Raw genomic sequence first — 24,871 nt, 5'->3', positions numbered from 1 at the left:
GAGCAGAGGTCCCCGGAACTGGATTAACAGGCAGTCATGAGCCACCTCAAGGGTGCTGGGAATCGAACCACGGTCCTCTGCCAAAGCAGAGCATGCTTTTAGCCACTGAGTCACCTCTCTGGGCCCTCTGAGGGCTATCTTTGAGCAGAAAGAGTCACTAAGTGCAAAGGACAGTAGCTTGCTCTATGGATTTCCCAAGCCTTATGTTTGGACCAAGTGAAGGCTGTAGGGAGCAGACTTCTGGTTACTATGACATTACTGTCTAAGAGTGAGATGTATCTTAAAAAGAAACAAGTGATCTTTAGGGGTGATGAGGTGCTGGGACACTTCAGAGAGTAAGTCCTGGCTGGAGAGGCTTGCAGAGATAGTCGGGGATTCTATCAGTGGCTTAGATTGGTCACCCACAAGGACTCCAGAGGTCTTGATGTAATTATGGATAATCATTCTCTAACTGCATCAGCTGGCCTTCTGCCAGGTGGTACCGGTGAGTGAGTCCCAGGTTGTTAGCATTATAGAAACAATGACATCAGGACTGCAGGATTGATTCAGTCTCAAGGACAGGTGATAAAAAAGACCTTAAACTTCATACTTTATATTCTAGGAAGTACTCAAAGAGGGGAATATGAAGGGGTTTGACACGACATGGTAAACATAAAAGCTAAAACATGACAAGTGACACACATCTGTTATCATTGTTCCAAAGAAACTGATAAAATTTAGACCATTCAAATTTTAGAAAAGGAAAATTATTTGTAATCTTACTAATTGTTACACACTGCTACATTGTAGCGGGGGGGGGGGGACAGAAAAGTGGGGCACAGTGTACAAAACAAACATGAATGTAGAAAGTGCTAGAACAAGATCTCTGACTTCTAAAAAGGTCTTCCAAGGTTCATGTGTTTTACTTTAATCAACAAGTGTTTCCCTGAGCACTGGTGATTGTGTTTTGCAAAATGCTAAACAGAGAGGAATATAAGAAGTATGTTATATGGTCCTCGGCCATCAATGGCTTATAATCTAGCTATGCATGATTATAAAGATGCACTTACAAATTCTAGGATCTTAAAGCAAAAAATCATCCTTGGAAACCAAGCATCACGATTATTCAGTAATCCTGCTATCACTGGCAACAGCTACTCCTGAGACTGTTTGTAGCTCAAGCATCTAGCTTAGACACCAGAATTAGTCACCAAGGTTGCTTCTTGCTGACTTCTGATTATGTGAAAAAGTCAAATCCACCCTGAGACTCTGGCCATGCCTGATGACTTTCAAATGGAAGCCCTGTGGAGAGTAAGTGTGTGTGTGTGTGTGTGTGTGTGTGTGATCCAGGTGCCTCTGCATCTCCACGGCATCTGATGAGCATGCTCGGGAGTGGTGTGTCACTCGAACTGAAGGGACAGCAGCTCATAGATGGTCAGTAGCCAGAAGAGCGGGGTAGACGGGGACAGCAGCGAGGAAGGTTCCAGAAGGGGCTTGAGGCCGTTTCCTCCTGTTCCATCACTTCACAATTCTCTTTCATTGCTTCTTACGCATCTGGCTTTGAGAGGGAAGGACAGAAAGGTCTTCCTGAGGCTGGCAGCAGATTCTCCCAGTATTCCCGTCTAGCCCTGGATTTGGAAAATATGCACCAGTAAGTTAAAAATTCATACTCACTTTTACAAATTCTGTGTGTTGTGTGTGTGTGTGTGTGTGTGTGTGTGTGTGTGTTAGAGAGGGAGTGAAAGGAAGGAAGGAAGGAAAGAAGGAAGAGATGTCAGACTAAGGAAGAATTTTTGTTTGTTTGTTTGTTTTTTTTGTTTTTTGGGTTTTTTTGTTTTGTTTTGTTTTTTTGATTTTGGTTTTTTTGAGCCAGGGTTTCTCTGTGTAGCCCTGGCTGTCCAGGAACTCACTCTGTAGACCAGGCTGGCCTCAAACTCAGAAATCCGCCCGCCTCTGCCTCCCAGAGTGCTAGGATTACAGGCATGCACCACCACTGCCTGGCAAGAATTTTTGTTTTAATATACGGCCAGAAGAACTCTGTATATTTCTGCCAGTAGCTTTTTCACAATTGTGCATGTGGTATGCATGTGTACATGTGTGTATATATGTTCATGAGCACATGTGTGTTTATGTGTGTATATGTGTGTGTGCACACTCAGAGGCCATCTGCCTTCCTCAGTTGTTTTGTACCTTATTTTTTGAGACAAGGTCTTTTGTAAAATGCTCATGAACTTAACTAATTTAGCTGGCCAGTGGTGCCAGTCTCCCCAGCACCAAGACCAAGACTACAGATGTGTGCTTGGCTTTTTATCTGGGTTCTGGGGATCTGAACCCAGGCCCTCACTATTTTCATAGTAAACCAGTTACTGGCTGAGCCATCTCTCAGTCTGTTTCTGTTGGAGTGATATTTTTATACAGTGTGTGAAGATATGTCTCTGTCCTTCCTTACCTACCTTCTCATTGTTAAAATAAAAAAAAAAAAAACTTAGAGCCTATAGCAAAAGGCAGTATAGTAAGGGAGACGCTGGCAGAGAGGGGAACTCTGGGAAAGAGTCAGAGATGGAAGATGGCCAACCAAACAAAAGTTGGACAGATGAAACTGAGGAGAGGTAACCATCCACGTGGCAGAACTTTGATTAGTATAAACAGGATAATATGACTTGCAAGCTGGTTGGGAACAAGCATAGCTTTAAGACTTAGGCATAAATAAATACATATAGTCCCCAGGACATTATTCAGGACAAGGACAGGCATGAAAAGCCCAAATGGCTCCATGCTTCCATCTTTTATCCTCTTATGGGTCTCTAGGCTTCAGACCACGGTTCAGAAACAATGTATTTCACTTAGAGGAGTTATTATTCTTAGTGTTGTTGTTGTTGTTGTTGTTGTTGTTGTTATATCTCATCCTGAAATATCTAGCAAAGTCTTCCCAACTCTACTCAGAATTTTTGTGAGTCAAGTTGTGGAGACAATTTTAAACTTAATGAAGACAAGGAATAATTCTTCCACAAAGTAACCAAGAACAGAGCACAAATGACTTGTTTTTTAAGACAAAGGGAAAAAACTACGGGGTTCCTGGGCATGGACACTTTGCTGTTACATCTGCTCTGACAGGGTCCCTCACTTTACTTAGGGAACTTAGGAGAAAGGTTAATACTTTTTTTATGATATAATGCCAGAACTCGTGATTTATAATGGCCTCTGTGAATCATGACTTCCTACAGACATTAGTTGCTTTGGGAGTTCAGGGTGCAGGGGGTACTTTGGTCTTTAGACAAATGTTTTAATTTTGTTGACTTATAACTTTTCAGGATGCAAAGGTGATAGCAACTAGAATAAGCTACTTTCATTTATTTAAATTGTAATCATCCTCAAAGCATCCTTCCTTTCTCTGTGGATTACATTTGCAGTTAGCATATTTTTATGACTCCTGCCTGTGAAAAACATCATTTCTGACAGACACCCACAGAAAGGTTTGGCAATTATCTCTTCAGCTCTCACCAGGATGGACAAAGGAGATGTATTTACTACCTAACATCACTGAGGAAGCAGGAGTCCCTGAGAAGGTGGCTCAAGGCATGAGCAGTGTCTAGAAAATGGAAAGGAGATGGTAGTGTATCCATAGAAATGGAAAGAGAATGAATAGATACATAGTAAGCCAAAACAGAACAAAGTTTACAGGCCCTGAGAGAAACGTCTTTAATAATAAAGTGATTTTAACATATAGGATAACGTAGAATCTGGAGAAGATGAAGGTCTGTGATTTTTCTTTTAACCATGAAAAGTTATTTAGAAATTCCTAGAAAGCCAGATGTCACACAGCACAAAGAATGTCAGTCCAACCATAAAGTTAATTTACTCCTGTCAAGAGTTTGGACGATCAATGAAGTATAAGAAAGGAGAATCCACCACACCCTGACATTTTCCTTCGCTTGGCTCAGAGTTTACACAGTTTACAAAGTGAGCTTGTATGACAACTGTACTAATGCTGCAAATGCCATTCTCTGGCTGTGTATTTTTAGAAGAAACCTACAGATAAAAAGCCCAGAAAACTTAATTGTGACTATAGAATAGGACATAGTTGTTAAAAATGTTAGCGGTATAACTTGAAGTGATTGAAGAATGGGCCCAGGGGATCACTACTCCGAAAGGACTTGCCATACACGAGGACCTGAATTCAAGTCTTGGCTCCCACATACGCCAAGTGTGACAGTGTATGCTTGTAATCCCAGTGCTAGGGAGGCAGAGACAGGCAGGGCTCACTAGCCAATCCCAGCACAATAGAATTGGCCAAGTACAGGTGCCAGTGAGAAACCCCGTCTCAGAAATCCAAGGTGGGTGGCACTTGACGAACAACACCTGAGGTTGTTCTATGGGTCCACAAGCACCAGAATATTCTTACACACACACACACACACAGTGGGGAGGAGGTGCCCCAAAAGTTGAAGAGAAACATAATATATATGTATAAAATATATATAATATATAAGTAATAATACACACACACAATATATATATATATATATATTAAGCTAGAAGAAAGGGGCTTAAATATTTTTACCACAAAGAAATTATAATTATTGGAGGAGATAGAATCACATGTTGGTTTATCCTGACTTGTGTACATGTATGGAAACATCATGTGGCATCCATAAATATGTGTAATTTTTGTACTATTAAAAATGTATTTTGAAACCAATCATTATGATCACAAGGGTGAAGCCGTAGTGAATGGGATTAGTACTCTTACCAAAGAGGCTCCAGAGAACCTGCCTTGACCCTACTTTTATGAAAGTCCCCAGCAGAAAGTCACTCTTTGAGAAAGTGGCACCTTCATCGGACATTCCAAGTACAGGAAGGTTGAGTTTGGACTTCAGAACTCCACCAGGAACAAATTTTTTGGGTTGCTTGTTTGTCCTGAGATAGGGTCTCATTTTGTAGCTGTGGCTAAGTCTGGAGCTTGCTGTCTAAGACCAGGCTGGGCTTGAACTCTCTGAGAATCTGCACGCCTTTATTTCATGAGAGCTTTGATTAAAAAGCTCTCCACTCACAGGTCACCACTGGCCATCCTGGTTCTAAAGGCATGTAGCTTCTGAGACACCCAGTGGATGGCATTTTGTTAGAGTCGTCTGAGCAGACCAGGCCTCCCCTGGCATTGGGGCGGGGCAGCTTGCTCGATTTCCTTCTGATTCACCTTGACCTTGCTTGATTGAGTTCTCATGCCTGGTACGCGCATGTGTTTGCAGCAATACATAGAACTGATTCGAGAGGAATTACGACGGCAACCTAAAAGCAGCCCTACCTTGCTCTGATCCAGGGTTTGGTGTGCATGTTCAAACCACTTCCCCAGCCGCCATGTTTTTCTGAAGCTGGTGGCAAAAATCCCCTTTCTGGGGCCAGCTCCTCTGCAATCGCTCTGATGTGGTAGGGCTCAAACCCGCAGCAGCCGCCGATGTACCTGACCCCCAGGTTGTAGGCCTCTCTGGCGTATTTTTGAATATCCCATCTGGTTGCAACTCTTGGCTCCAGGCCTGTAATACAATGATTGTGGTGTTTATGTTACCACCTTTGTTGTGGTTTAGTGTGAAATGTCCCCATGGGCTCATGGGTTTGGAAACAATGTCCCCAGCTATAGAAAGCTGGGAAATGTGAAATCCTCAGCGGTAGAGCCTTACTGGAGGAAGTGGGTCATCTTAGGCAAGCCACTCCTGTTTTCATTCAATTTCCTGGCTAAGGAAGTAATGTGAGGAGCAACCTCACACCCCTGCGGTGGCCACACCTTCTCACTGTGATGGGCTGCATCCTCCAACTCTGAGCCACAACAATCTCTTTCCCCCCCCTAAAGTTGCTTCTGGCCAGGTATTTGATGAAAACCATAGACCAGAGTGAGCAGTGCAGCCCCATTTCCCAAATGGTAGGCTCTTGACTGGTTGGGCTTTTTCTCCATCTCACCACTACACAACCATCTCGGTTTAAAAACAAAAACAAAAACTAATATAAATGCTAGAAAGATTATGCATTCTTTAGGTAGCTTCTGTTCGGTTAACACTGAAAGTTCTTTCCTTACATGGCCTTACAGTTATAAAATTGTATCAACTTAATCACAATAAGAAATGTCAGGGACTTTCTACAAACCCCAGCTTACCGAAGGGATATTCTGGGAGGTCTACAAACCCTCCCTTGCCGCAATCTGGTGTGTGGAAACCCAAGCACTGGACCATGAGGTGAGCTTGCAGGCCGGCATCCCTGAGGCCCTCCTTCATGAGCCTCATGGTCTGCAAGCTGGTCTGGGGCCCAAACCGACAGTTGACCCCAATGATGTTCGCCCCTGTGCAAGGCAATAAAGAACCATTACAACTGACCGTGCGATCCTTTGCTTGGTCGTTCTTTTTGTAATTATAAGCCCAGCTGGTTGTGGTACACACCTGTGATTACACCAGCAGAAAGCAGGGCGGTCACACACTCAACGCTGGCCTGTGTAAGCTACAGTGATTAGAAATTATTTAATTTCATTTCAAATCAATTAATGGTCAATCAATCAATCAATCAATCAATCTATCTATCTTAGAAGCTAGCTTAGAGATTAGTTACATTAGGATTTATAGGCAAGACTTTTCCTTTGGTTCCTTTATTTCTCTGACAATATTACGCACATTTTCTGCACTTCCCAAGCAGCCACTCAACCGCCCACTTTATCTGGGCACGGGGCCACTTTACCTGCTCGCGCCAGCTTCACCGCACACTCTCCGGGTGTCACGTCGTGCATGTCCCCCTTGGGGCCGATACACATGGTCACAGCCACGGGTGCCCCCACCTCTCTCAAGACTTCCACAGCCCACGCGGCTTCTTCCACATGCTCAAAATACTAGGAGATAACACGTTTTAAAATCGGTCTCAAGTTAAAGTCGACTCCTGAATGGCAAACCACAGATGCTGTAAAACTTGTTATAAAGGTGACCAAGTATATAGTATGTGATACAGCTTGTGGAGAGGTGTGTCTCCAACAGATGATACCAACAAAGACTTTCTGAGTAAACATCTGAATATCTGAAGTTTTATTTTCAGGTCAGTATTTGGCAACACTGCAGCTATTAGTAAAACAAAAATCATACCATTTTAAAGGTTGGCTTTAAAAGATAGTTATATATTTAAAATAAAAATTTGAAGGAACAAACACTTACATCACCAGCAGCCTGATGTGCTATCCCTTGTACCACAGAACCACCTACGAATAAACATTCTACTTATTGATTTGGGGATCTTTTATGAAACTGGTGTTAGCTCTGAAAACATATTTTATCGTGTATTATACTTTACAGTGTTTTTATATCACTTCTGGTTCGGATTCCTAGCTGAAATATGAAGGGAAAAGTGGAAAGATGTTCCCAGAAGGTTAGCCTACGAGCGTGAGACAGAGCTTCGGGTGCCCTTGCTGATGGTGGCTACAGTGCTGTGTCTGGTGAACCCATGTCAGCTGGAGGGGTGCTTCCCAGGAGCCTTTGCTGCCACCATTAGAAGGGTGACCTAAAGTAACTGGACACGAGCCAGCAGCAACCCCCCTGTGTCTTCACTTTTCTGTTCATTTGTTTTTGTTTTTCTAGACAAGTTTTCTTTGTACAGTCCTTGGCTTTCCTGGAACTTTCTTTGTGGACCAGGCTGGCTTTGAACTCTGAGATCTGCTTGCCTCTACCTCCACAGTGCCGGGATTAAAGGTGTGTGTCACCACACCAGGTTTCTTTCTTTGCTCTTGAAAGAAATTCTACGGACTCCCATTGAGGAATGAAAAAGATAATCAGGTCAGTCTCTGAAAACAGCGGCACTCCACACCCGACTGGAGAACGCAGTTCTGGGAACACAGTTTCCCAGAATCCATAGCAAGGCGCCGACAGCCCTGGGTCTTAAGCTGGTTTGTATTAGCACACGGAATGATGGAGAAATGGTAGCTGGACAGCTAATTTTTTTTGTTGTTCCAAGACCTGAGTCGAGGGCTTGATATCAGGCTGAGCCAACTCTGCTGGGAAATCGGGAAGAGAAGAGAGGGTCCTTCATGTCCAGTCAGACCAGTTGTTATAGCCTAGATATGGAATGTCCTTTAATGTTCATGTTCTGAAGGCCTGGAACTCAGCTGGCAGAGCCAACACTGAGAAGGGATTGGACCTCAAGGGCTGTGACTTCATCGATGTTTTTTGATATGGGTGGATTCATAGTTTGACAGCATCTTTGGGCAGAAGTAGGAAGCAGGGTCTTGTGGGAGGAAGTAGGTACCTGAGGTGTCCCTTTGAGGGCCATCTTGCCCCTGGCTCCTTCCTTCTGCCCTCCCCTTTGCCTGGTTGCCCAGCCTTACTCCTCTACCACGGTCAGCCTGGCTACAGACCATGTGACCTAGACACAGCTGGCCGAGGTCTGCACCTTCAAAGCCAGGAGCCCGAATGAGTCTTTTCTTCTCTTTAAGTGTTTTGTTTTTGTTTTTGTTTTTGTTTTTGTTTTGTCTCGGGTACATAGCAACAACAAATAACAAAAACCTAATTTAATGTATCAGTCCTTTTCTTTAAATTGCCATTCATATGTGATAGGCCAGAGAAACATCGCGCAAGGCTGGATGGAGAGGGCAGGCCCTGGTGAGCCTGAGCAGCCATCTTCCTGCTAGACCTCGCGGCTCCCCAACTCTCTCCGCCCCCCCCCCCTGCTTTCCAGCCTGGCTTCTGTGGGAAAGCTCTGTCCTCCTTTTTCTCACCCTATTGCCCCCCATGTCAGTTCCTGCAACCACTTAAACCTTAGAAGCAAACCACACAGGGAGGCACGCACGGGCCCATCCCTTGCCTCACAGAACCCACCACGCAGACCCACAAGGCAGAGCATTGCCTGGACTGTAGTGTGTGAACCCACACCGCTGAGCGTCCACACAGAAGAAATGAGGGTGTAGGACAGCTCCGTCCAGTTCCTCTGAGACCAGTCTTACCTCTGCAATCAAGAAGTCCACGTGTTTCCTGGCAAAAACTTCTAGTTGTAGTCGAAAAATGTTTTTAATTCTAGTTTCATCCTTGTGGTACTTGTAGAGTGCCGTCTGGCAGATGCCCCCTGCCACCAAAGCGTCCCCTCCACCAGCCACCTCCTGGGCCAGGTCACAGGCAGCTGCATTCACGGCTTCCCACTGAGAGCAAAAGCAGAAACATGGGCCTGGTGTTATCAGTGTAAAATAAAACAAGTCACAAAGGGAGCAAGTCAAGCCTGCAAACTGTCAGTCAAGAATTGAGCATAACCTCCTCTGTTTCCAGTGACTCCTGTGTGAGTGGTGTGTGTGTGTGTGTGTGTGTGTGTGTGTGTGTAACATGTACTTGTGGCGACCAGAAGTCAACATGAGAAGTCAACTTCAATTGCTCTCTGTGTGAGACAGGTCTCTCACAAAGTCTGGATCTTGTGGATTTAGCTAGCTTCACTGACCAAAGAGCTCCAGGGATTTGCCTGCCTCTGTCCACCCCCAACCCTGACAAAGGGGTTACAGATGTGCACCAATGCACTTGGCTTTTATGTGGGTTCTGGGGATCCAGACTTGGTCTTTGTGCTTATATAACAAGAACTTTATTGACTGAGCCATCTCCTCCACCGTGACTTCATATTCTCATTATTGTTATTATCCACACTGGATTTTTAGACTAATTATGAGGGATAGTGGCCTTCTTCTGATGATGATGATGATGATGGTGGTGGTGGTGGTAGTGGTGATGTGGTATATGGGTATTTTGCCTACTCTTATGTCTGTGTACTGTATATGTACTTGATGCCTTTGGAGGACCAAAGAGGGCATCAGATCCCCAGGAATTGGCATTACAGACAGTTGCAAGATTCCATGTGGGTACTGGGATTTGAATCTGGGACTTCCAGAAGGACAACAAGTGCTCTTAACCATTGAGTCATGCTGCACTCCCACCACACTGGATTTTAATAATGTTACTTGTTCCCCTTTTTTATAGACCATGAGCCTCTTTAGAAGCGGGTCTAAGCCTTTCTATCGTCTTTCTATTAGCACAGAGAGCACCGTAATGATAGTGAATGGATAACCACTTAGTGGTTCCCATGGCTCCCATTTAGTGGGAACCAATATTGGGCTTCTGAAATGAACATGATAATGTTAATGATAAGTCACTTATCATTAACAGTTGGCTTCGCAAATGTTTCTCCATCCTTCACTCCATCTGCTCTCCTGACAGGTCTGAACACGCATCTGCTCTCCTGACAGGTCTGAACACGCACCACGCATTATCTTTCTCCAGAGTTAAAGCCAATGTGCCATGTGGGGATGGTCTTACATGAAGTCACACAGGCAAGAGACAGCAAAGTTGGATATTCAGGCTTGGTTTTCATCATTTGTAAGTCAGTGCTAAGTTCCCAAGGACCTCCCTTCCTCCAGAAAGAGAGGGGGTGGGGGTGGGGTGTAGGAAGAACAATACAGAATGAAAAGGCAAAAAAAAAATGATCTAGTCAAATGTTCTTTCTCCTCAAAACACCTCCTCTAAAGGGCTTCATCGCCCTTCCACCAGCCTGTTCTGTCTGGTCCTGACCTCTTCCACCTAAGTTGACAGTGTTCTGGTTCACACATGTCTCTGGAATGGTGAATTCACAGGAGTTAGATGTGATCTGCTAACAAGTACAGTAGCACAGAAGTGTAATCAGTTTTTTGGCTACTTTGTGGGTTCTTTATTCTTTCACCCTTTCCCACCCTTTCAAACCCCCTAACACTAGATAGGAAAGAAAAAAGGATAGAGGGGAAAGGGGTGACGTTATCATTAGACCACGCTCCGAGTGGTTATCTACGCGCTATCATTATGGGTGTCGGGTTCCTTAAGTGATTTTGATCTTCACTATTGGGGTATCTAATTTCTTGTGGGTTTGTGTGTGTGTATGAGTACTTAACAAACCGTATCCAACCACCAACCACAAATCCAACCACCACCACAACAACCTTATCATTCAGGGCCCTCTCAAAAGGTGCCCAGAATCCCAAGTCACAATCACAGACAGACTATCTGCAGCTGGCAATCACACCCCTGCCAGAGCACGAGTCAAATCATAGTCAGCTGCTGTGGACGATCTGAAGCAGCCCCATTCAATCCCACACCTGGGATTATAATGAAAATACAGTCTCATAGTCTCATAATATTTCTATGGTTTTTTTTTTTAAAGAAACCAACATTCTCATGAGACAGGAGGCCATTTTTACCACCTCCCACACACGAGCAGGCTCCACCCCTAGTAGCTGCTCCCTGCCCTCACCCGTTACCTTACTCTCCATACGGTCTTCGGTGGCAGAAAAGGTGAATGTCTGCAAGACATCAGCTCCCGCTCTCAAGAATTCTGTGTGCAGCTGACGAACTGCCAAACAGTTGAAATTTCAATTATAAAATCAAACTCCAGAAGCAAAGGTTCTCAGTAGCAGCACACACCCTTCTTCTCTTCCCTCCCTACCAGACTGTATTTCAAGTCTAGAAATGATAAAGTGACAGGTTCCTGTCATTGCTGTGACAGTACAGCACGCACTATGGAGCAGTCCACAGGGTCCTCCTCACCCACCCCAAGCAGGTTCCATGGAGAGCTTGAGGCCTGGCTGGTTCTCTGTTCCCTCGCCCCTTGTCTAGAGTTTATTGACACAGCAATGTGTGGTGCACACTGCTGGCCTATTATCTCCAGTGTGGGAAGAGTGAAGACGCTCACACGAGGGCAGCATGCTTGTGCACAACACCCCACAGCAGGCTGATTTGACAGTGAATTTGCGAGAGCCACGTGGTAAGCAGTTGGGCTGCACCAGTCTCTTAGTCACCCCTCTGGGGTTGGAGGTGTCGCTCAGTTGGTAGAAAGCTTCCTTAGACGCACAATACCCTGTGTTTGCTCCTCAGCACCTGTAAATCAGGTGTGGTAGCTCACGCCTGCAATCTTAGGTGCAATCACGCTTCCACTCATGTGGAGGCAGAGGCCGTCCCTAGCTACACAGCTAGCTCAAGGCCAGCCTAGGATGTGTGAGACCCTGTCTAAAGTAGCAAAAAAGAAGAGGAAGTCCCCCTCTACTACTTTTCTTCCTGACCCTCACCCTCTCCTGGCTAATTCCTCATTTTTGCTTTATCTGAAAGAACTTCCAAACCTAAGAACAACGTGAAAAATTCCTACGAGGCACCAGAGAAGCAAAACTACTCTGTTCTCCCTCCCCCCCCCGCCCCCCCGCCGCCCCCAAAGTGAGCGTCTGTGCAAACTGGGGGAACTGCAGTAATGGCCACAGAGCTCTAAAGATGTGTGGACAGCTCATGGGGGTAAACTCATCTGTCCTCACAACTGGACCACTTCCCCGCCCCATGTGGCAGGAGAAGGGGCAGGTTCTCAATGAGGTCAAGTGACTTGCCTAGGGTCACACAGCTGGTCTGGGAAAGAATCAGCAAGGACCCGGCTTTGCATTACATATGTCCATGTAAATGAAATCAGGTAGACTCAAAACCTGTATTTCCAGTGTGTGTCCTGATCTCCTGCCACATTCTTTGGCTTTGTTTCCCCCACTCTAGGAAAATCAACAAATCCAGGGAGAGGTAAAGCACCAATGGGATGCTACCAACCAATGGCAGTGGTTTCTACTTCTGACTCTTGCATTTTAATTCCTTTCTTTGCAGTTTGGTCCCCATAGCCTGGCTATCTACATCACTGATGGGCTTGGGAATGTAACACAACCTTCAGCAGGATGAGTCGAAATCCATTGGTGAATTCTGCTAACTTAAGGAAACCCTTAAAATAGCCACAAGGGAAATATTCAAGGAATGAAAATTGAACTGCGTATTTTAAACAATGCTTGTTCAAGAAGATATGAGTGAGAAGAAAGACAGGGAAACAGAGACAGAGAGACAGAGAAAGAGACAGACAGAGACAGAGAGAAACAGAGACAGAGGAGGAAACAGATAATTTCCCTTGTCCACACAACTGTCATGGCCTCCATCTCTTGGCAGTTCTGCAAGGAAAACAGTTGTTGGAAACGCTAGCTAGCATCCCTTGATTTTCCCTCACGGTGTTTAAGCTAACTGTTACTTGCCTCCACACGCCTTGTTGCTGCCAGCACTTACCTGCACTTGGATGCTCTACCACTGCTTCTGGAGTCCAGAGTCCTGCCTTCACGAAGCCTCTCTTTTCCAGAGTGAAGAGAAAGCCACCGTCCCCAACTACAACCTCCCCGCTGTCCAGACGCTCCAAGATACCCTGGGGAAGAGAACAGAGACTCGCCAGGCTCTCTCCGCAACCCACCATTTCTTTTAACATCATTTCTAATTTTAGGAATGGCAGCCTGTTGGTGTGTTGCAATTATGTCTAAGAGTGTTTCAGAAGACATTACAGTGTGGTTCCTGACCCATCGAAATATCTGTCTTGTGCAGCCAAGGAGCTATGAGAACTTTTTTTTCTCAACTAACACTTTCTGGGTCAAACTCTACTGAAAGTGCTGATTAACCTGACAGTCATGTTAGTTTTTCATGTCCGCTCTCCTCTGACAATGTACTAGGATTAAGTACATTGTATATTTTAAACAATGCTAGGTTTAGGGATACAATACCTTCAACTTAAACTCCCAAACCCATAAGCCCCAGGGCTGCTGTGCATGGCCTTGTCACACCACTGACCAATGAATCAAGTGGAAGCCATCTTGTTTCTCTTTTCCCTTCTGACTGGAATGTCATTATGACGCCTGGGTGTAGAACCATCTTGTAGCTATGGCACACTTAGCTACATACGCTGTCAGGTGGAGCTAACAGATGCTGTGGTTTTTCACGACAGCCTAGAGTAGCCACAGCAGTCACGTGTGCCTCACCTTTATGCCAATCTGAGAATCAGATTTAAGAGCACACACGAACAGTGCGTGAGGGGACAAGGGTTACTCTAGTGTTCTAGCTTCGGTCCCTTCTTGCACCCAATCTGACAAGTGTTTCTTGGATTCATGCCCCTACTGTCACAGACACTGATTATTGAATGATCTTAACACACCCCTTATCTGTCACAGCTCTTCCTGTGCCCTCACACCTTCGGCATCTTCATCCATGTGTCGACCCGTCCAGCAGTGTCTGTTTCACTTTGATGGTCGAATGATAAGGCAGGTGATATATCGTATTGTCTATGTCCCTCCCCACCTCTATTAGCATCTAATGAAGGAGAGATCCTTAATGAACTGAGTAGAGGTACCAAATAGTTCTGAAAACATCAGATGCATCACAAGTGATAGGATCTGTGTCCTGAGAAGGAAAACCAAACTATCTTTGATCAAAAATTAGCAGGCCTTAAAAAAACAAAACAAAACAAAACAAAACAAAAAAACAAAAAGAGGAACATAATGCAGAATTTGAGTATGTTTTTATGAGGCAGGATAGGTCAGACATTTTCATTTCTTATCTAAAGTTTGTCAGATATTTTCTTTAAATTTTATTTGTATGCATGGGTGTTTGTGGCCATGTTCGTGAAGTGATCTACAAGGTCAGAGGGCAGCAGATCTCTGGGAACTGATTACAGAGGGTTGTAAGCCACTGAACATGGGTGCTGGAACTGAACTCAGGTCCTCTGGAAAAGCAGTGAAGGCTCTTAACTGCTGAACCACCTCCCTAGCCCCTTGCCCAACATTTAAAATTATCTGTTTTTCATTGTCATCAAAATAACTAGGCCATGGATATTTGAGGCCAAAGCAGCCTGTAGCCCATCCTTCGGGTTGTCCACAGCGCCTCACCAATTCTAGTGACAGCGTCAGGGGTCGGGGACTGGGAGAGTCAAGTGCAGAGGCGGTGAATACTCCTGTGGGAGTCTGGCTCCTCACTCATTTCCAGGGTGGGCAGGACGTCTGTTGAGCTGAGTGTGAGGACCTGGGGTTCCTTATACCTCCCTTCTGACTAGATCAACCTGGACACCTCTAGATTTACCATCTGCTCTCAGGGTGAGGCTGTTGATCCTCAGAGGAGGCCAATGGCCCTGAGGGAGGTGGTGGACACAGAGTCAATCTGCCTAGAACACCCGCCATCTGTCTAGCTTCTCTGGCAGGGTGTTGTCCACAGTTTGAGGAATGGGGTGGAGGTATCAGCTGTCCAATTGCACCAAAGGCACTGGCGACCTGTCAGCTGAGGAGAGAAAGAACCCTCCTTCTCTTCTAGGAATACATTAACAGGGGCCGACGTGATAAGTGTGCTGTTTCAGGAGCAGAGTCCCCAGAGGAATGGGGACAGAATGCTTTCAAAATCTTGTTTTGGACTTTTTGTTTGTTTGAGACAAGGTCTCACTAAGTAGCCCTGGGGAGCCTGATATAACCAGGCTAGCCTCAAACTTAAGAGATCTATCTGCCTCTGCAGCCTGAGTGGTGGGATTAAAGGCATGTATCATCACACTGGCCCTGTAAAAAGTGACCATCCAGGAGTGGTGGTGCAGCCTTCAACCCCAGCACTTGGGAGGCAGATGCAGGTGGATCTCTGTGAGTTTGAGTCTGGCCTGCTATATAGAGAGTTCCATGCAGGGCTACAGAGTGAAACCTTGCCTGAAAATTAAAAACCTCTCGTAAAAATTAAAATTAAGGGCTGGTGAAATGGGTCAGCGGTTAAGAGCCCTGACTGTTCTTCCAGAGGTCCTGAGTTCAAATCCCAGCAACCACATGGTGGCTCACAACCATCTGTAATGAGATCCAACACTTCTTCTGGTATATCTAAAGACAGCTACAGTGTACTTACATATAGTAAATAAATACATCTTTAAAAAAAATAAAATCATCTAGGGGCTTCCTAGATGATTTATTGAGTAAATTAAATTGCGTAGTAAAAACACTACGGCTGAGTTCAGTCCCCAATAGAATTTAATCCCTGGTTCCCATTTGGTTGAAGAGGCAAACCAATGTGTGGAAGTTGTCCTTTGACCTCTGCAGGCACATCATGTATGTACATGCCCACACAGATACACACTAAATAAATAATAAATGCACACATAAATATAATAACATTAATTTTTAAAAGTGAATTATAAAAAAATGAATGTACAGAATCTCAGGTGAGGGAAGCCGCGGTGTTCTTCACATTTAGAAGTCTTTTTTACTAACCTCGCTTCCTCCCTGCATTTTAGCCTTTGTCATTAGAGAGCATCTCTTAGGACCCTGATGGCTGGTCCTCCGCTGGTGTGTCTCAGGGTTATGGTGGATCTGAGGCCTCTCAGTCCGCTCTCACTTGGAGGTGTTAACGGATGACCAACTTAGCAAGTGACTGAACCTGGACTTTACTAAGATCACTATCCGTAGGTCACCTCTGGTTCCAGTTTCTTAGCATTGGTAAAGCAGAGGTGCATGCCCCCAGGACTCTGAATTATGTGTCCAGGTGGCCTGTGGGGGAGGGGGAGTGTCCTGGGAGGCCCCTCTTCCAAGTTCACACCTTTCTGGTTGTTTGACTGTCCCTTGCTGCCACAAGAAGTCCTCAGAGCTGTGGGAAGCTGCCACAGGGGAAGGCAACAGAGTGTGTCTGCTGAAGGCAACTGAGTGGACCCCCATACCCACCCCTGCAAACTGCATGGTGTCCTTGATTTCCCAGGGCAGGTGTGAAGCCAAAGGGACAGGTTGATGCACTTACAAACCCGAGGGAAACTGACACCAATACCGGCAGATGAATCCCCAGGGGATGCTGCCTGTACTTCCTTAAGCAAGAAAAAGAGGGTCTCCTGAGTCCAAGAGCTTGACCTCAGACAGATCTCTCTTCTGTGAACACTGACTCTAAGCAGATCGTCTGACTCTCCGGGGGCCTCAGTTTCCTCACTGGCTAACTGGGAATACCAACAAACACAGCAATTCTGAACAGGGTAAGGGCTCTAGGAATGCTAATCCACCGGAGATCCGGTAAACTGAGGCTCTGGGCCACCCAGCCCCCTTGCCAAGCTAAGTTAAGACCTTAGGGTTTGTCTAGTAGCTGAAGCAGGATTCGAACTCCGCGAAGAAAGGAAGAAAGCGACTTGATCGACACTGACCTTCTTGGCTCGAGGGCCTCCAGCTGGTGCCATGTCGCTGCCACTGTGCAGGCGCGGGTCCCCGTGGCACCGATCCTGGAGGCGCTGTCGGAGCCCGCCCCTCCGTGGGAGGACTCATCCGCCCCACCTCCAGCCCCCACCCCACCTCCACCCCCTCCACCTCCCTCCTAAGGCCGGGATCTGTCCATGCTCGGCTGCCACCTCGCCATGCTCCGCCCGGGCGCGCTGCGGCTGGGGAGCCTCGCGCTGCGGGGCTCCCCCGGGCGCACAAGCTCCGCTGGCCTCCGGAAAGGGTGAGTGCCCGCCGCCTGCGGGTTGGGAAGAGGGGCAGGGCAGGCTTTCTGGCTCCCAGGAATGGGCTGGGGCTCTCCTGGAATTACCTGCTAACTACTAGGTAAAACTGTCTCTGGCCCCAGCCCCCTGGCCTGTGAGCAGCGCGCGGTGTGTGCAGGTCGCTAAGAGTCTACTGTGCGCAGAGGGCTGCAGGCTGTTTCTTGTCTCTGGTGTACTTGTGCCTTGATGGTGGTTGTTACCATTGTTTTGTTTTGTTTTAAATAGTTTTTTTTTTAAAGAAATGAAATAATTGGGGAAGCAGTTGGGTTATTTGAAGGTAAAAGACAGCAACAATTTTCCCCAAAGACAGTAGGATTCCTGTGAGATTTGAATGCCCCTGCGGCCGGTGCTTGTCGTCCATATCTTCTTGGGCTTCTGGAGAAGGATTGTCAAACAGCATCCGTGTGAGAGGGCATTTTCCTTTAGTGTCTGTCTGTATGCATCTTTGAAATTCCCGTACTGATGTCACCCCCAACGTCACCCCGACGTCACCCCTGACGTCATCCACGACGTCACCCCTGACGTCATCCATGGCGGCAAGGTGAAGTTTCTGTTCATAGAGTCACTCAACAAACACTATTGTGAGCTGATTCAGTTTGCATTTTACAGTCTATGGTCTGCAAGACCGGTTTTTGAATTGCCTTCAGCCGTCCTTTCATGGGCAGATTTTTGACGTGGCGCCTGTGGGGAGCCGGCTCATTCCAGGCACTGGGAAGACAAGGCCCACAGAACTGCAGTTCTGGCTCCATCGGACTCAGCCTGCTGAGCAGTATCTCATCAACAAAGAGAGGGTGCTCACAGTCTCACAGGAGCACTGCAAACCCAAGAGAAGAGTGCGCAAGGGAGACTTGTAAGCTGTGGAGCATCACAATTGGGACAGTGCAGCTGATACAGAAAGAACTAGGAAGGCGTGGAGCTTGGGTTAATTTGTAGATAAATACAGTGTAATATTAGCATCTTTATTCACTATTATGTGCTTGTGCTCATATGCATATGACATTTGCATATATCCTGGAATATTCAGAGTAATCACAGAGAGGAGGACAATATCGGCCTCAAGGCCATCAGAGGCTACAGAAGATACACCGTGAGACTCTATCTCAAAAACCAAAACCAAAACGAGATAAGTCTAAGAGTTCTTTCTACAAGTTTTACTTTTCTGTCAGTGCGTCTGAATATACAGTTACACCCCATGTTGTTAAACCTGTGCAGAAAATGTGAGTTTCTTGTCTGACAAATTATAAAGGCAGATTAGAATTTAGACATCAAGACACTCAACAATTTAGCCTTTGTCAGACAGACGTATCGTCTTTTCCCAAATAAGGAGAAATAAGACAGATAGAACATGTCATTTCCAGGGAAGGTTCCTTAAAACTTATCCTTAAACATGCAGCGGCAGTGCATACCTTTAATCTCAGCACTTGGGAAGCACAGGCAGGTGGGTCTCTGTGAGTTCAAGACCAGCCTGGTCTACAGAGCAAGTTCCAGGACAGCCAGAGCTTCCCAGAGAAACCCTGTCTCGAAAAAAAAACCAACCAACCAACCAACTAACAACAAAAAACCTTATCCTTAAAATGTCAGCCCTTGGATCTGATGTCACCAACTAAATGATGGAGCATCTTCCCAGAATTCTTATTAATTTATCCTGTGACTTTCTGTTAGACACCAATGGAATGAAGAGATTGGTACCTGGGAGAGAACCTAAGGACCAAGCAATTAATAAATCACATTCTTGGGTCATGGTCCACAGCATTTACTGAGAGCCCTTTGTGTTAAGGAGAGCCAGAGGTACCCGCGGGGCCTCTCCGCATGCAGCCCCAGTGGCCTTTCAGAGCCGCGCCCTCCCTGTGCTGATTGCCCCTGCAGTCTGAGAGCCTTCGCATTCCGTTTGCTTGCTTCATTCATGCGCTCCCATCATGCCTTCCTGTTGACGGATGCTCCTGTAAGGGTCTGCTGTAAGCTTCAGAGCTCTGAGGCCCCGTGTGTGTGTGTGTGTGTGTGTGTGTGTGTGTGTGTGTGTGTGTGTATGTGTGTGTGTGTGTGTGTGTGTGTCTAGCCCTCTGCACAGCAGGGACACAGGAAACTCTCGATAAATCAAAAAGGAAGTGTGGGGATGGCAACCAGGAGCGCTACCCTAACCTCAGGGCACCGCTAATGCCGGGGTGCTTTAGTGACCTGTGTAGGGCAGGCATGCCAGTGCAGGGGTGAGAGGAAATGGTCAGGGGCAGTCACTGGACATACGTACTGGATGCGGGCAGCGGGAGGGAGCTGACTTCAGTGATGAATATGATATTGTCCCTGCCTTCTAAAAGTTCACGACGCAGCCAGAAAGGCCATCCTGCAGCCTGATGACTGGAGAAGCCAAGAGAGGAGGATGCTTCTCCATCTGTTCTTAGCTTGGGAAGCACTGGAGAAAAGGGGCTTTTCCACAGACGAAAATCAATAGAAGTTCTTGGCGATGCAGACATGTGCAGACCAGGGGTTCAGTGCCTTCTTCAGTTGCTTTCCAAGGTTTTGTTTGTTTGTTTTTAGACAGAGGCTCTTATTGATTAGGCCAGGAAGGCTGGCCAGCAAGACCTAAGGGTTCCCTTGTCTCTGAGATTACAGGTGAGAGCTATCATGCCTAGTTTTGTTTGCATGGATTCTTGGCATTGAACCCCGGCTGCCTTTACCAGCTGAACCATAGCCACAGAATGTGTTTATCATTATCATTATTATTATTATTATTATTATTACAAATATATATTATTTCTTTATTTTTGGTTTTGTATTTCGAGACAGGGTTTCTCCATATAGCCCTGGCTGTCCTGTAACTCACTCTGTAGACCAGGCTGGCCTCGAACTCAGAAATCCGCCTGCCTCTGCCTCACAAGTGCTGGGATTAATGGCGCGCGCGCCACCATTCCCCATCCAGAATGTGTTTTTAAAATGAGGGGGAAAAAAGATGTCTAGATGAAGAAAGAAGAAAGCCGCTGCTGCTACCACTGGGCTCATTTCCTTAGCTACAATCAGTGTGGGTCTCCCAGTTGGAGGTCAGCCGCCCCAGGTTTTTATGTGCAAATTGTAGCCTGTGGTTGTTCCAGAGCCTGGCAGGGGAGGGAATCAGACCCAAACTGGGCCTGGTATCTCTGTGTGAGTCAAGGCTGGTAAAAATGCTGTCTTCCAGACAGGAAAGCCCACCCTCACCTCCAGAATGGAAGGACAGAGCAGAGACTGTGATCGTCGGAGGCGGCTGTGTGGGCGTCAGCCTGGCTTATCATCTGGCCAAGGCAGGAATGAGAGACGTGGTCCTGCTGGAGAAGTCTGAGCTCACGGCTGGCTCGACCTGGCACGCAGTAAGGAGAATACCCCAAACTGTTCTGCGCCCTGACCTGGGCACCAGTCCTTCCCATTCACAACCCTCCATAGAGAGCTCTCCAGAGGACACGACCGCCTCACCTCACCAGAAAGCGTCCTGTCACATGACTGGAGTGCTTCCAGGAAGTGGGAGATCGTTATTAGGATGTCCGTTATGTTAAACATGTGGATTCTGGATTCGGATCCTGGCTTTTTACCACTTTCTACCTCTGTAACTTCCAGAAAGTTCCTTCCATTTCCATTTTCTGAGTTGGTTTTGCTCTGTATTTTTGTGATTGAGTCTCACCCGGTGGCCCGCATATGTCATTGCTCTAGTGAGGCAGTGTGCTGGAGAATGACTTAGATAAAGGATCAACATGGCTCCCATATTGTCAATGAGGGATGGGGAAGGAAGATTTGATGACGGCAGACACAACACAACACACGCGCATGCATGCGCACACACATATATGCACGCGCGCATGCACGCACATGTACACACTGAAGATCTTGACCTCCTTGGCCATCTCTTTCCATAATCAGCTTTCCTGTAGTTAGGAAAGGACAAGGCACTGTCTCCCGGGGCCTCCTGGTGCTTGGCATGCACTCGCAGCATGGGCCAGGTGCCTGGATAGGATTGGTAGCCCAGGCTGAATCCCACGAACAGCACGGCCCAGGCGCAAGCTGTTGGCTGCTGTCTCTCAGTTCCACAGTCAGCCAGTGCTCCCGGAAAAAAGAGTCAAGCCCAGCTCCTCTCCCTCCCACCCTTTATCCCTTCCCCTTAGTGTGAGAGGGAAGATGGACACTGTCCATCATCTGCACATATCAGTCCTCCCATCATAGGTGCTTCCTTTTGCCTTCCTCCTGCCAGCAGAAGCCCCAGTACTCTAGGCCTCTCCTCACTCCTCCAAACTAGATTTTCTATGTAGACTTCATGTTGTCTGTCTGAAAGCAAGCCTACTTCCTCTACCTTTTTCTTTGAGTGTGCCTTAAGGTTGCTATGGTGATGAAAGACCATGAGGAAAAGCAACTTGGGGAGGAAAGGGTCTATTTCATTCACAGTTCGTCATCAAAAGCAGTCAGGACAGGAACTCAAGCAGGACAGCAACCTGGAGGCAGGAGCTGATGCGTTGGCTGTGGAGGAGTGCTGCTTACTGGCTTGCTCCTCATGGCTTGCTCAGCCTGTTTTGTTTTGTTTTTATAGAACCCAGGACCACCGGCCCAGGGGTGGCACTGCCCTCCCATAGCAATCACTGAGAACGTGTTCTACAGGCTTGCCCACAGCCCTATTTTATGAAGGCATTTTCTCAACCACGGTTCCCTCCTCTCAGATGACTCTAGTTATGTCAAGGTGACAGAAACCAGTCAGCACAGTGTGCGTTCTGCTGTTACTCCAGACCGAAGGACCTTAGGACGTTAGGACATCGTGATGGCTGTCTTAGTCAGTTGTGAAGAAGCAGCATAACCACGGCAACTCTTCTAAAGGAAAGCATTTACTTGGGGCTGACTTACAGTTCAGGGGTTTAGTCCATTTTCATCATGGCGGCGAGCGTGGCGACATGCAGGCAGGCATGGTGCTGGAGAAGGAGCTGAGAGTTCTACATTCGGATCCACAGGCATCGGGAACAGAGAGTGATACTGGGCCTGTCTTGGACTTCTGAATCCCCAAAGCCTGTCCCTTGGGACGTACTTCCTCCAACAAGGCCACACCTCCCCAAAGTGCCACTGCCCATGAGCCCAGGGGGACCATTTTCATTCAAACCACCACAGTCTCTGAGACGTGAGGACACAAGGAAACAACGCAGTCCTTTCCTCCTGGAGTTGGTCTCGGCACAGGATGAAAACACTCAGAGTGGGACATGAGCCTTAAAGAAAAGAGAAGCTCTGTAAGGAGGACAGAACGCAGCAGGAGTGGTTAGGAAGGCAACTCTGACAGGGGACACCAACAGAGTGGGAAGCAGGGGCCGGGGTCTACGGGCTCTGGGGCTAAACAGGCAGGAACATTTAGGCAGGGGCAAATCGAAGCAAGTGGAACTAGATCCCCAGGGACTATATATATATATATATATATATATATATATATATATATATATATATAGCCTCACACCTCCTGACTGCTAAGTCAGGGCAGGCCGCTACACGCTAAAATTGGGATGGTTTATTTGTTCACGGACAGCGGTTGGGTATGGCCTGCATTCTAGAGTAGATGAAGAATTCCCTGAGATTTCAGTAAATGTGCCTCCAAACACGATACATATCTTAGCCTGAACTCTTTATAGAAAAGCAGGCAGGGATTTTAAAATGTTAGTCTCTTAAGCAAAACTAACTTAGTAAAACATTTTTCCCCACGCAAAGATATATCAAAACAGTGGGACTAGCACCTCTGCCCCCTGTAGATAATGCTTTAAGCCAGAGCCAAATGGGGGACCAGTGTGGAGTCAGTCAGCAGCAGCTGGGTGCTTTGTGTCCCCTTGGACTAAAGGACAGAACAGGACCTGTCCTCGGAACTGATTATGGAAGCTTTTACAAGTCCATGAGCCTTCTCTTTAAGTCCTGGCATCAGAAAGTCCCCCATGCCAAGAATTTTCAGCCCAGAGATATTTGGGGACAGATGCGGAGTGTGCAGAGGTGGAGCACCAGCTAAATGGACAGCCGGTGAGAACAGTCTGGGAGGCAGGCGCATCCCTGCAGGTCCCTGGGGTGGGGCGTGTTTTCCGTGATTTAAGTGTTCCCAGGCAATGAGGATGGAAGACATGCAGCCTGAGACTGGATGTTCAAAGTGGAACCAAGTCTGCAAACCCGAGTCCTGCTCACTTTAACAAGGCTCCTTTGTCAGGACATGACGGATGATACCACAAATGGTTTTGGACAATGGGGTCCTCCACCTCCCTGGGAATGATGTTCCAGCACAGTCTTTCAAGATCCAAGCAAGGATGGAAGACCCAAGATGCTCCATTTGGAGTGTTGGAGGATAATCTAGAACTTTGCACTTATATACATACCTGAGAAAGAAATTAAACTTTACTAACATAAGCAGTATCTGATATGATTGACATAGCGCTTCAGATTCCTAGGTTCACGGGGGTGGGGGGAGGCAGGCAGGCCAGCACTGCACAGTGGGTTTTTCTTAGCTCTTTGACTGCTACGTGAAGCCACCATGGTGACTAGCTTCACTGAGACTTATAGTCTAGTATGTGGAGAAAGGAAGAGAGGGGGTTGAAAGTGAGATTAGCACTATGGAAAGATCGTTACCCCACAGTAATGAAAAGGGCTGTGACATTTAATCACACGTATCTTTTACAATAAGACAAGTGTTGCAAAGGTGCTGACCTTTGTTAGAAATCCAAATGGATGTGGGTGGCTTCCATGTCACAGTTATATAGGCTTTAAAAGATATGTCTGGGAGAGCAGTTAATGGTAGGGTGTGTTCCTAGGATACATGTGGAAGGCTCCAGGCATGGTCCTAGCTCCAGGGGAAAAATAGGCGTGGTCTGCTGCTTCCAAGGAAAGGAGACACTTTAACAAGGCGGACGGCTGGCTTGCAAAACAGTCCTACTGGGAAGAGAGCACGTTAAAAGGGATGTTCAGAAATGTGGATAGGGGCTGGAGAGACGGCTCAGCAGTTAACAGCACTGGCTGCTCTTCCAGAGGACCGGGGTTCAATTCCCAGCACCTACAGAGCGGCTCATTACTGTCTCTAACTCCAGTTTCAGGGAATCTGACACCCTTACATAGACATACAAGCAGGTAAACCACCAACGTACATAAAATAAAAGTAAACTCCTACTTAAAGGTTATATTATTGAAATATGGATATTGTGGTTAAGTTTTCTAGACTAAATGATATTTCCTTATGTATGTGTGTGTGTGTGGTGTGGTGTGGGTGGGCTATCCTATGTAAGAGATAATATTTAACCTATTAAATTTTTTTCTGATATGGAATTCCAGTAGGATTTGTTCCCAATTTATCTAAAATACAAAGAGCATGATACTTTCTAAGTTGTCGCAAGAACAGAGAGACAAGGGAGCATGATAGTTGGCAGTCAGCAGAAACCTTTGTATGTAGGTCAGTTGGTGCAGTGGCAGGTGCTTGGGATGGAGGAGGGGGCTTAAAACACAGAAAACACAGCCAAGAGAACACCGATTGAGAGGCTGTCTTCTGCTGTCTTTGAAGACAATGCAAAGTGCAGGAGGCCTGGGAGAATGCTACAGTTTTAATCACAATTGTTAG

General features: G+C 46.6%; 2 protein-coding genes across 2 annotated transcripts in view; one reads left to right on the top strand and one right to left on the bottom strand.

Moving 5' to 3' along the window:
• Nucleotides 1-1,525: 1,525 nt before the first annotated feature.
• On the bottom strand, nucleotides 1,526-17,004 carry Bhmt2 (betaine--homocysteine S-methyltransferase 2). The gene is made up of 8 exons (XM_052159838.1): nucleotides 16,972-17,004; nucleotides 13,074-13,206; nucleotides 11,258-11,349; nucleotides 8,939-9,130; nucleotides 6,697-6,844; nucleotides 6,125-6,307; nucleotides 5,282-5,510; nucleotides 1,526-1,607 (listed from the first exon to the last, which is right to left on the bottom strand). The coding sequence occupies exons 1-8, from the start codon at nucleotides 17,002-17,004 to the stop codon at nucleotides 1,526-1,528; spliced, it is 1,092 nt and encodes a 363-aa protein (XP_052015798.1).
• Nucleotides 17,005-17,177: 173 nt separating this feature from the next.
• The window catches only part of Dmgdh (dimethylglycine dehydrogenase), a 71,098-nt gene continuing 63,404 nt past the window's right edge, over nucleotides 17,178-24,871 (top strand). Inside the window, exons 1-2 of the mRNA XM_052159686.1 lie at nucleotides 17,178-17,264; nucleotides 20,471-20,639. Of these exons, the coding sequence (XP_052015646.1) occupies nucleotides 17,179-17,264; nucleotides 20,471-20,639 (255 nt within the window). The 5' untranslated portion in view covers nucleotide 17,178. The remainder of the gene's footprint in view (nucleotides 17,265-20,470; nucleotides 20,640-24,871) is intronic.

This window comes from Apodemus sylvaticus, chromosome 16 (assembly GCF_947179515.1).
Source record: "Apodemus sylvaticus chromosome 16, mApoSyl1.1, whole genome shotgun sequence".
NCBI lineage: Eukaryota > Metazoa > Chordata > Mammalia > Rodentia > Muridae > Apodemus > Apodemus sylvaticus.
This window is presented reverse-complemented; position numbering and strand designations above follow the sequence as displayed.

Excerpts from the sequence above, each read along its gene's own strand:
- Bhmt2 (XM_052159838.1), bottom strand. The coding sequence starts at position 17,004 with ATGGCACCAGCTGGAGGCCCTCGAGCCAAGAAG. Across the intron at positions 13,207-16,971 it reads GAGGCCCTCGAGCCAAGAAG|GGTATCTTGGAGCGTCTGGA; the intron begins GTCAGTGTCGAT and ends TCTCTTCCCCAG. Across the intron at positions 5,511-6,124 it reads CCTCCCAGAATATCCCTTCG|GCCTGGAGCCAAGAGTTGCA; the intron begins GTAAGCTGGGGT and ends ATTGTATTACAG.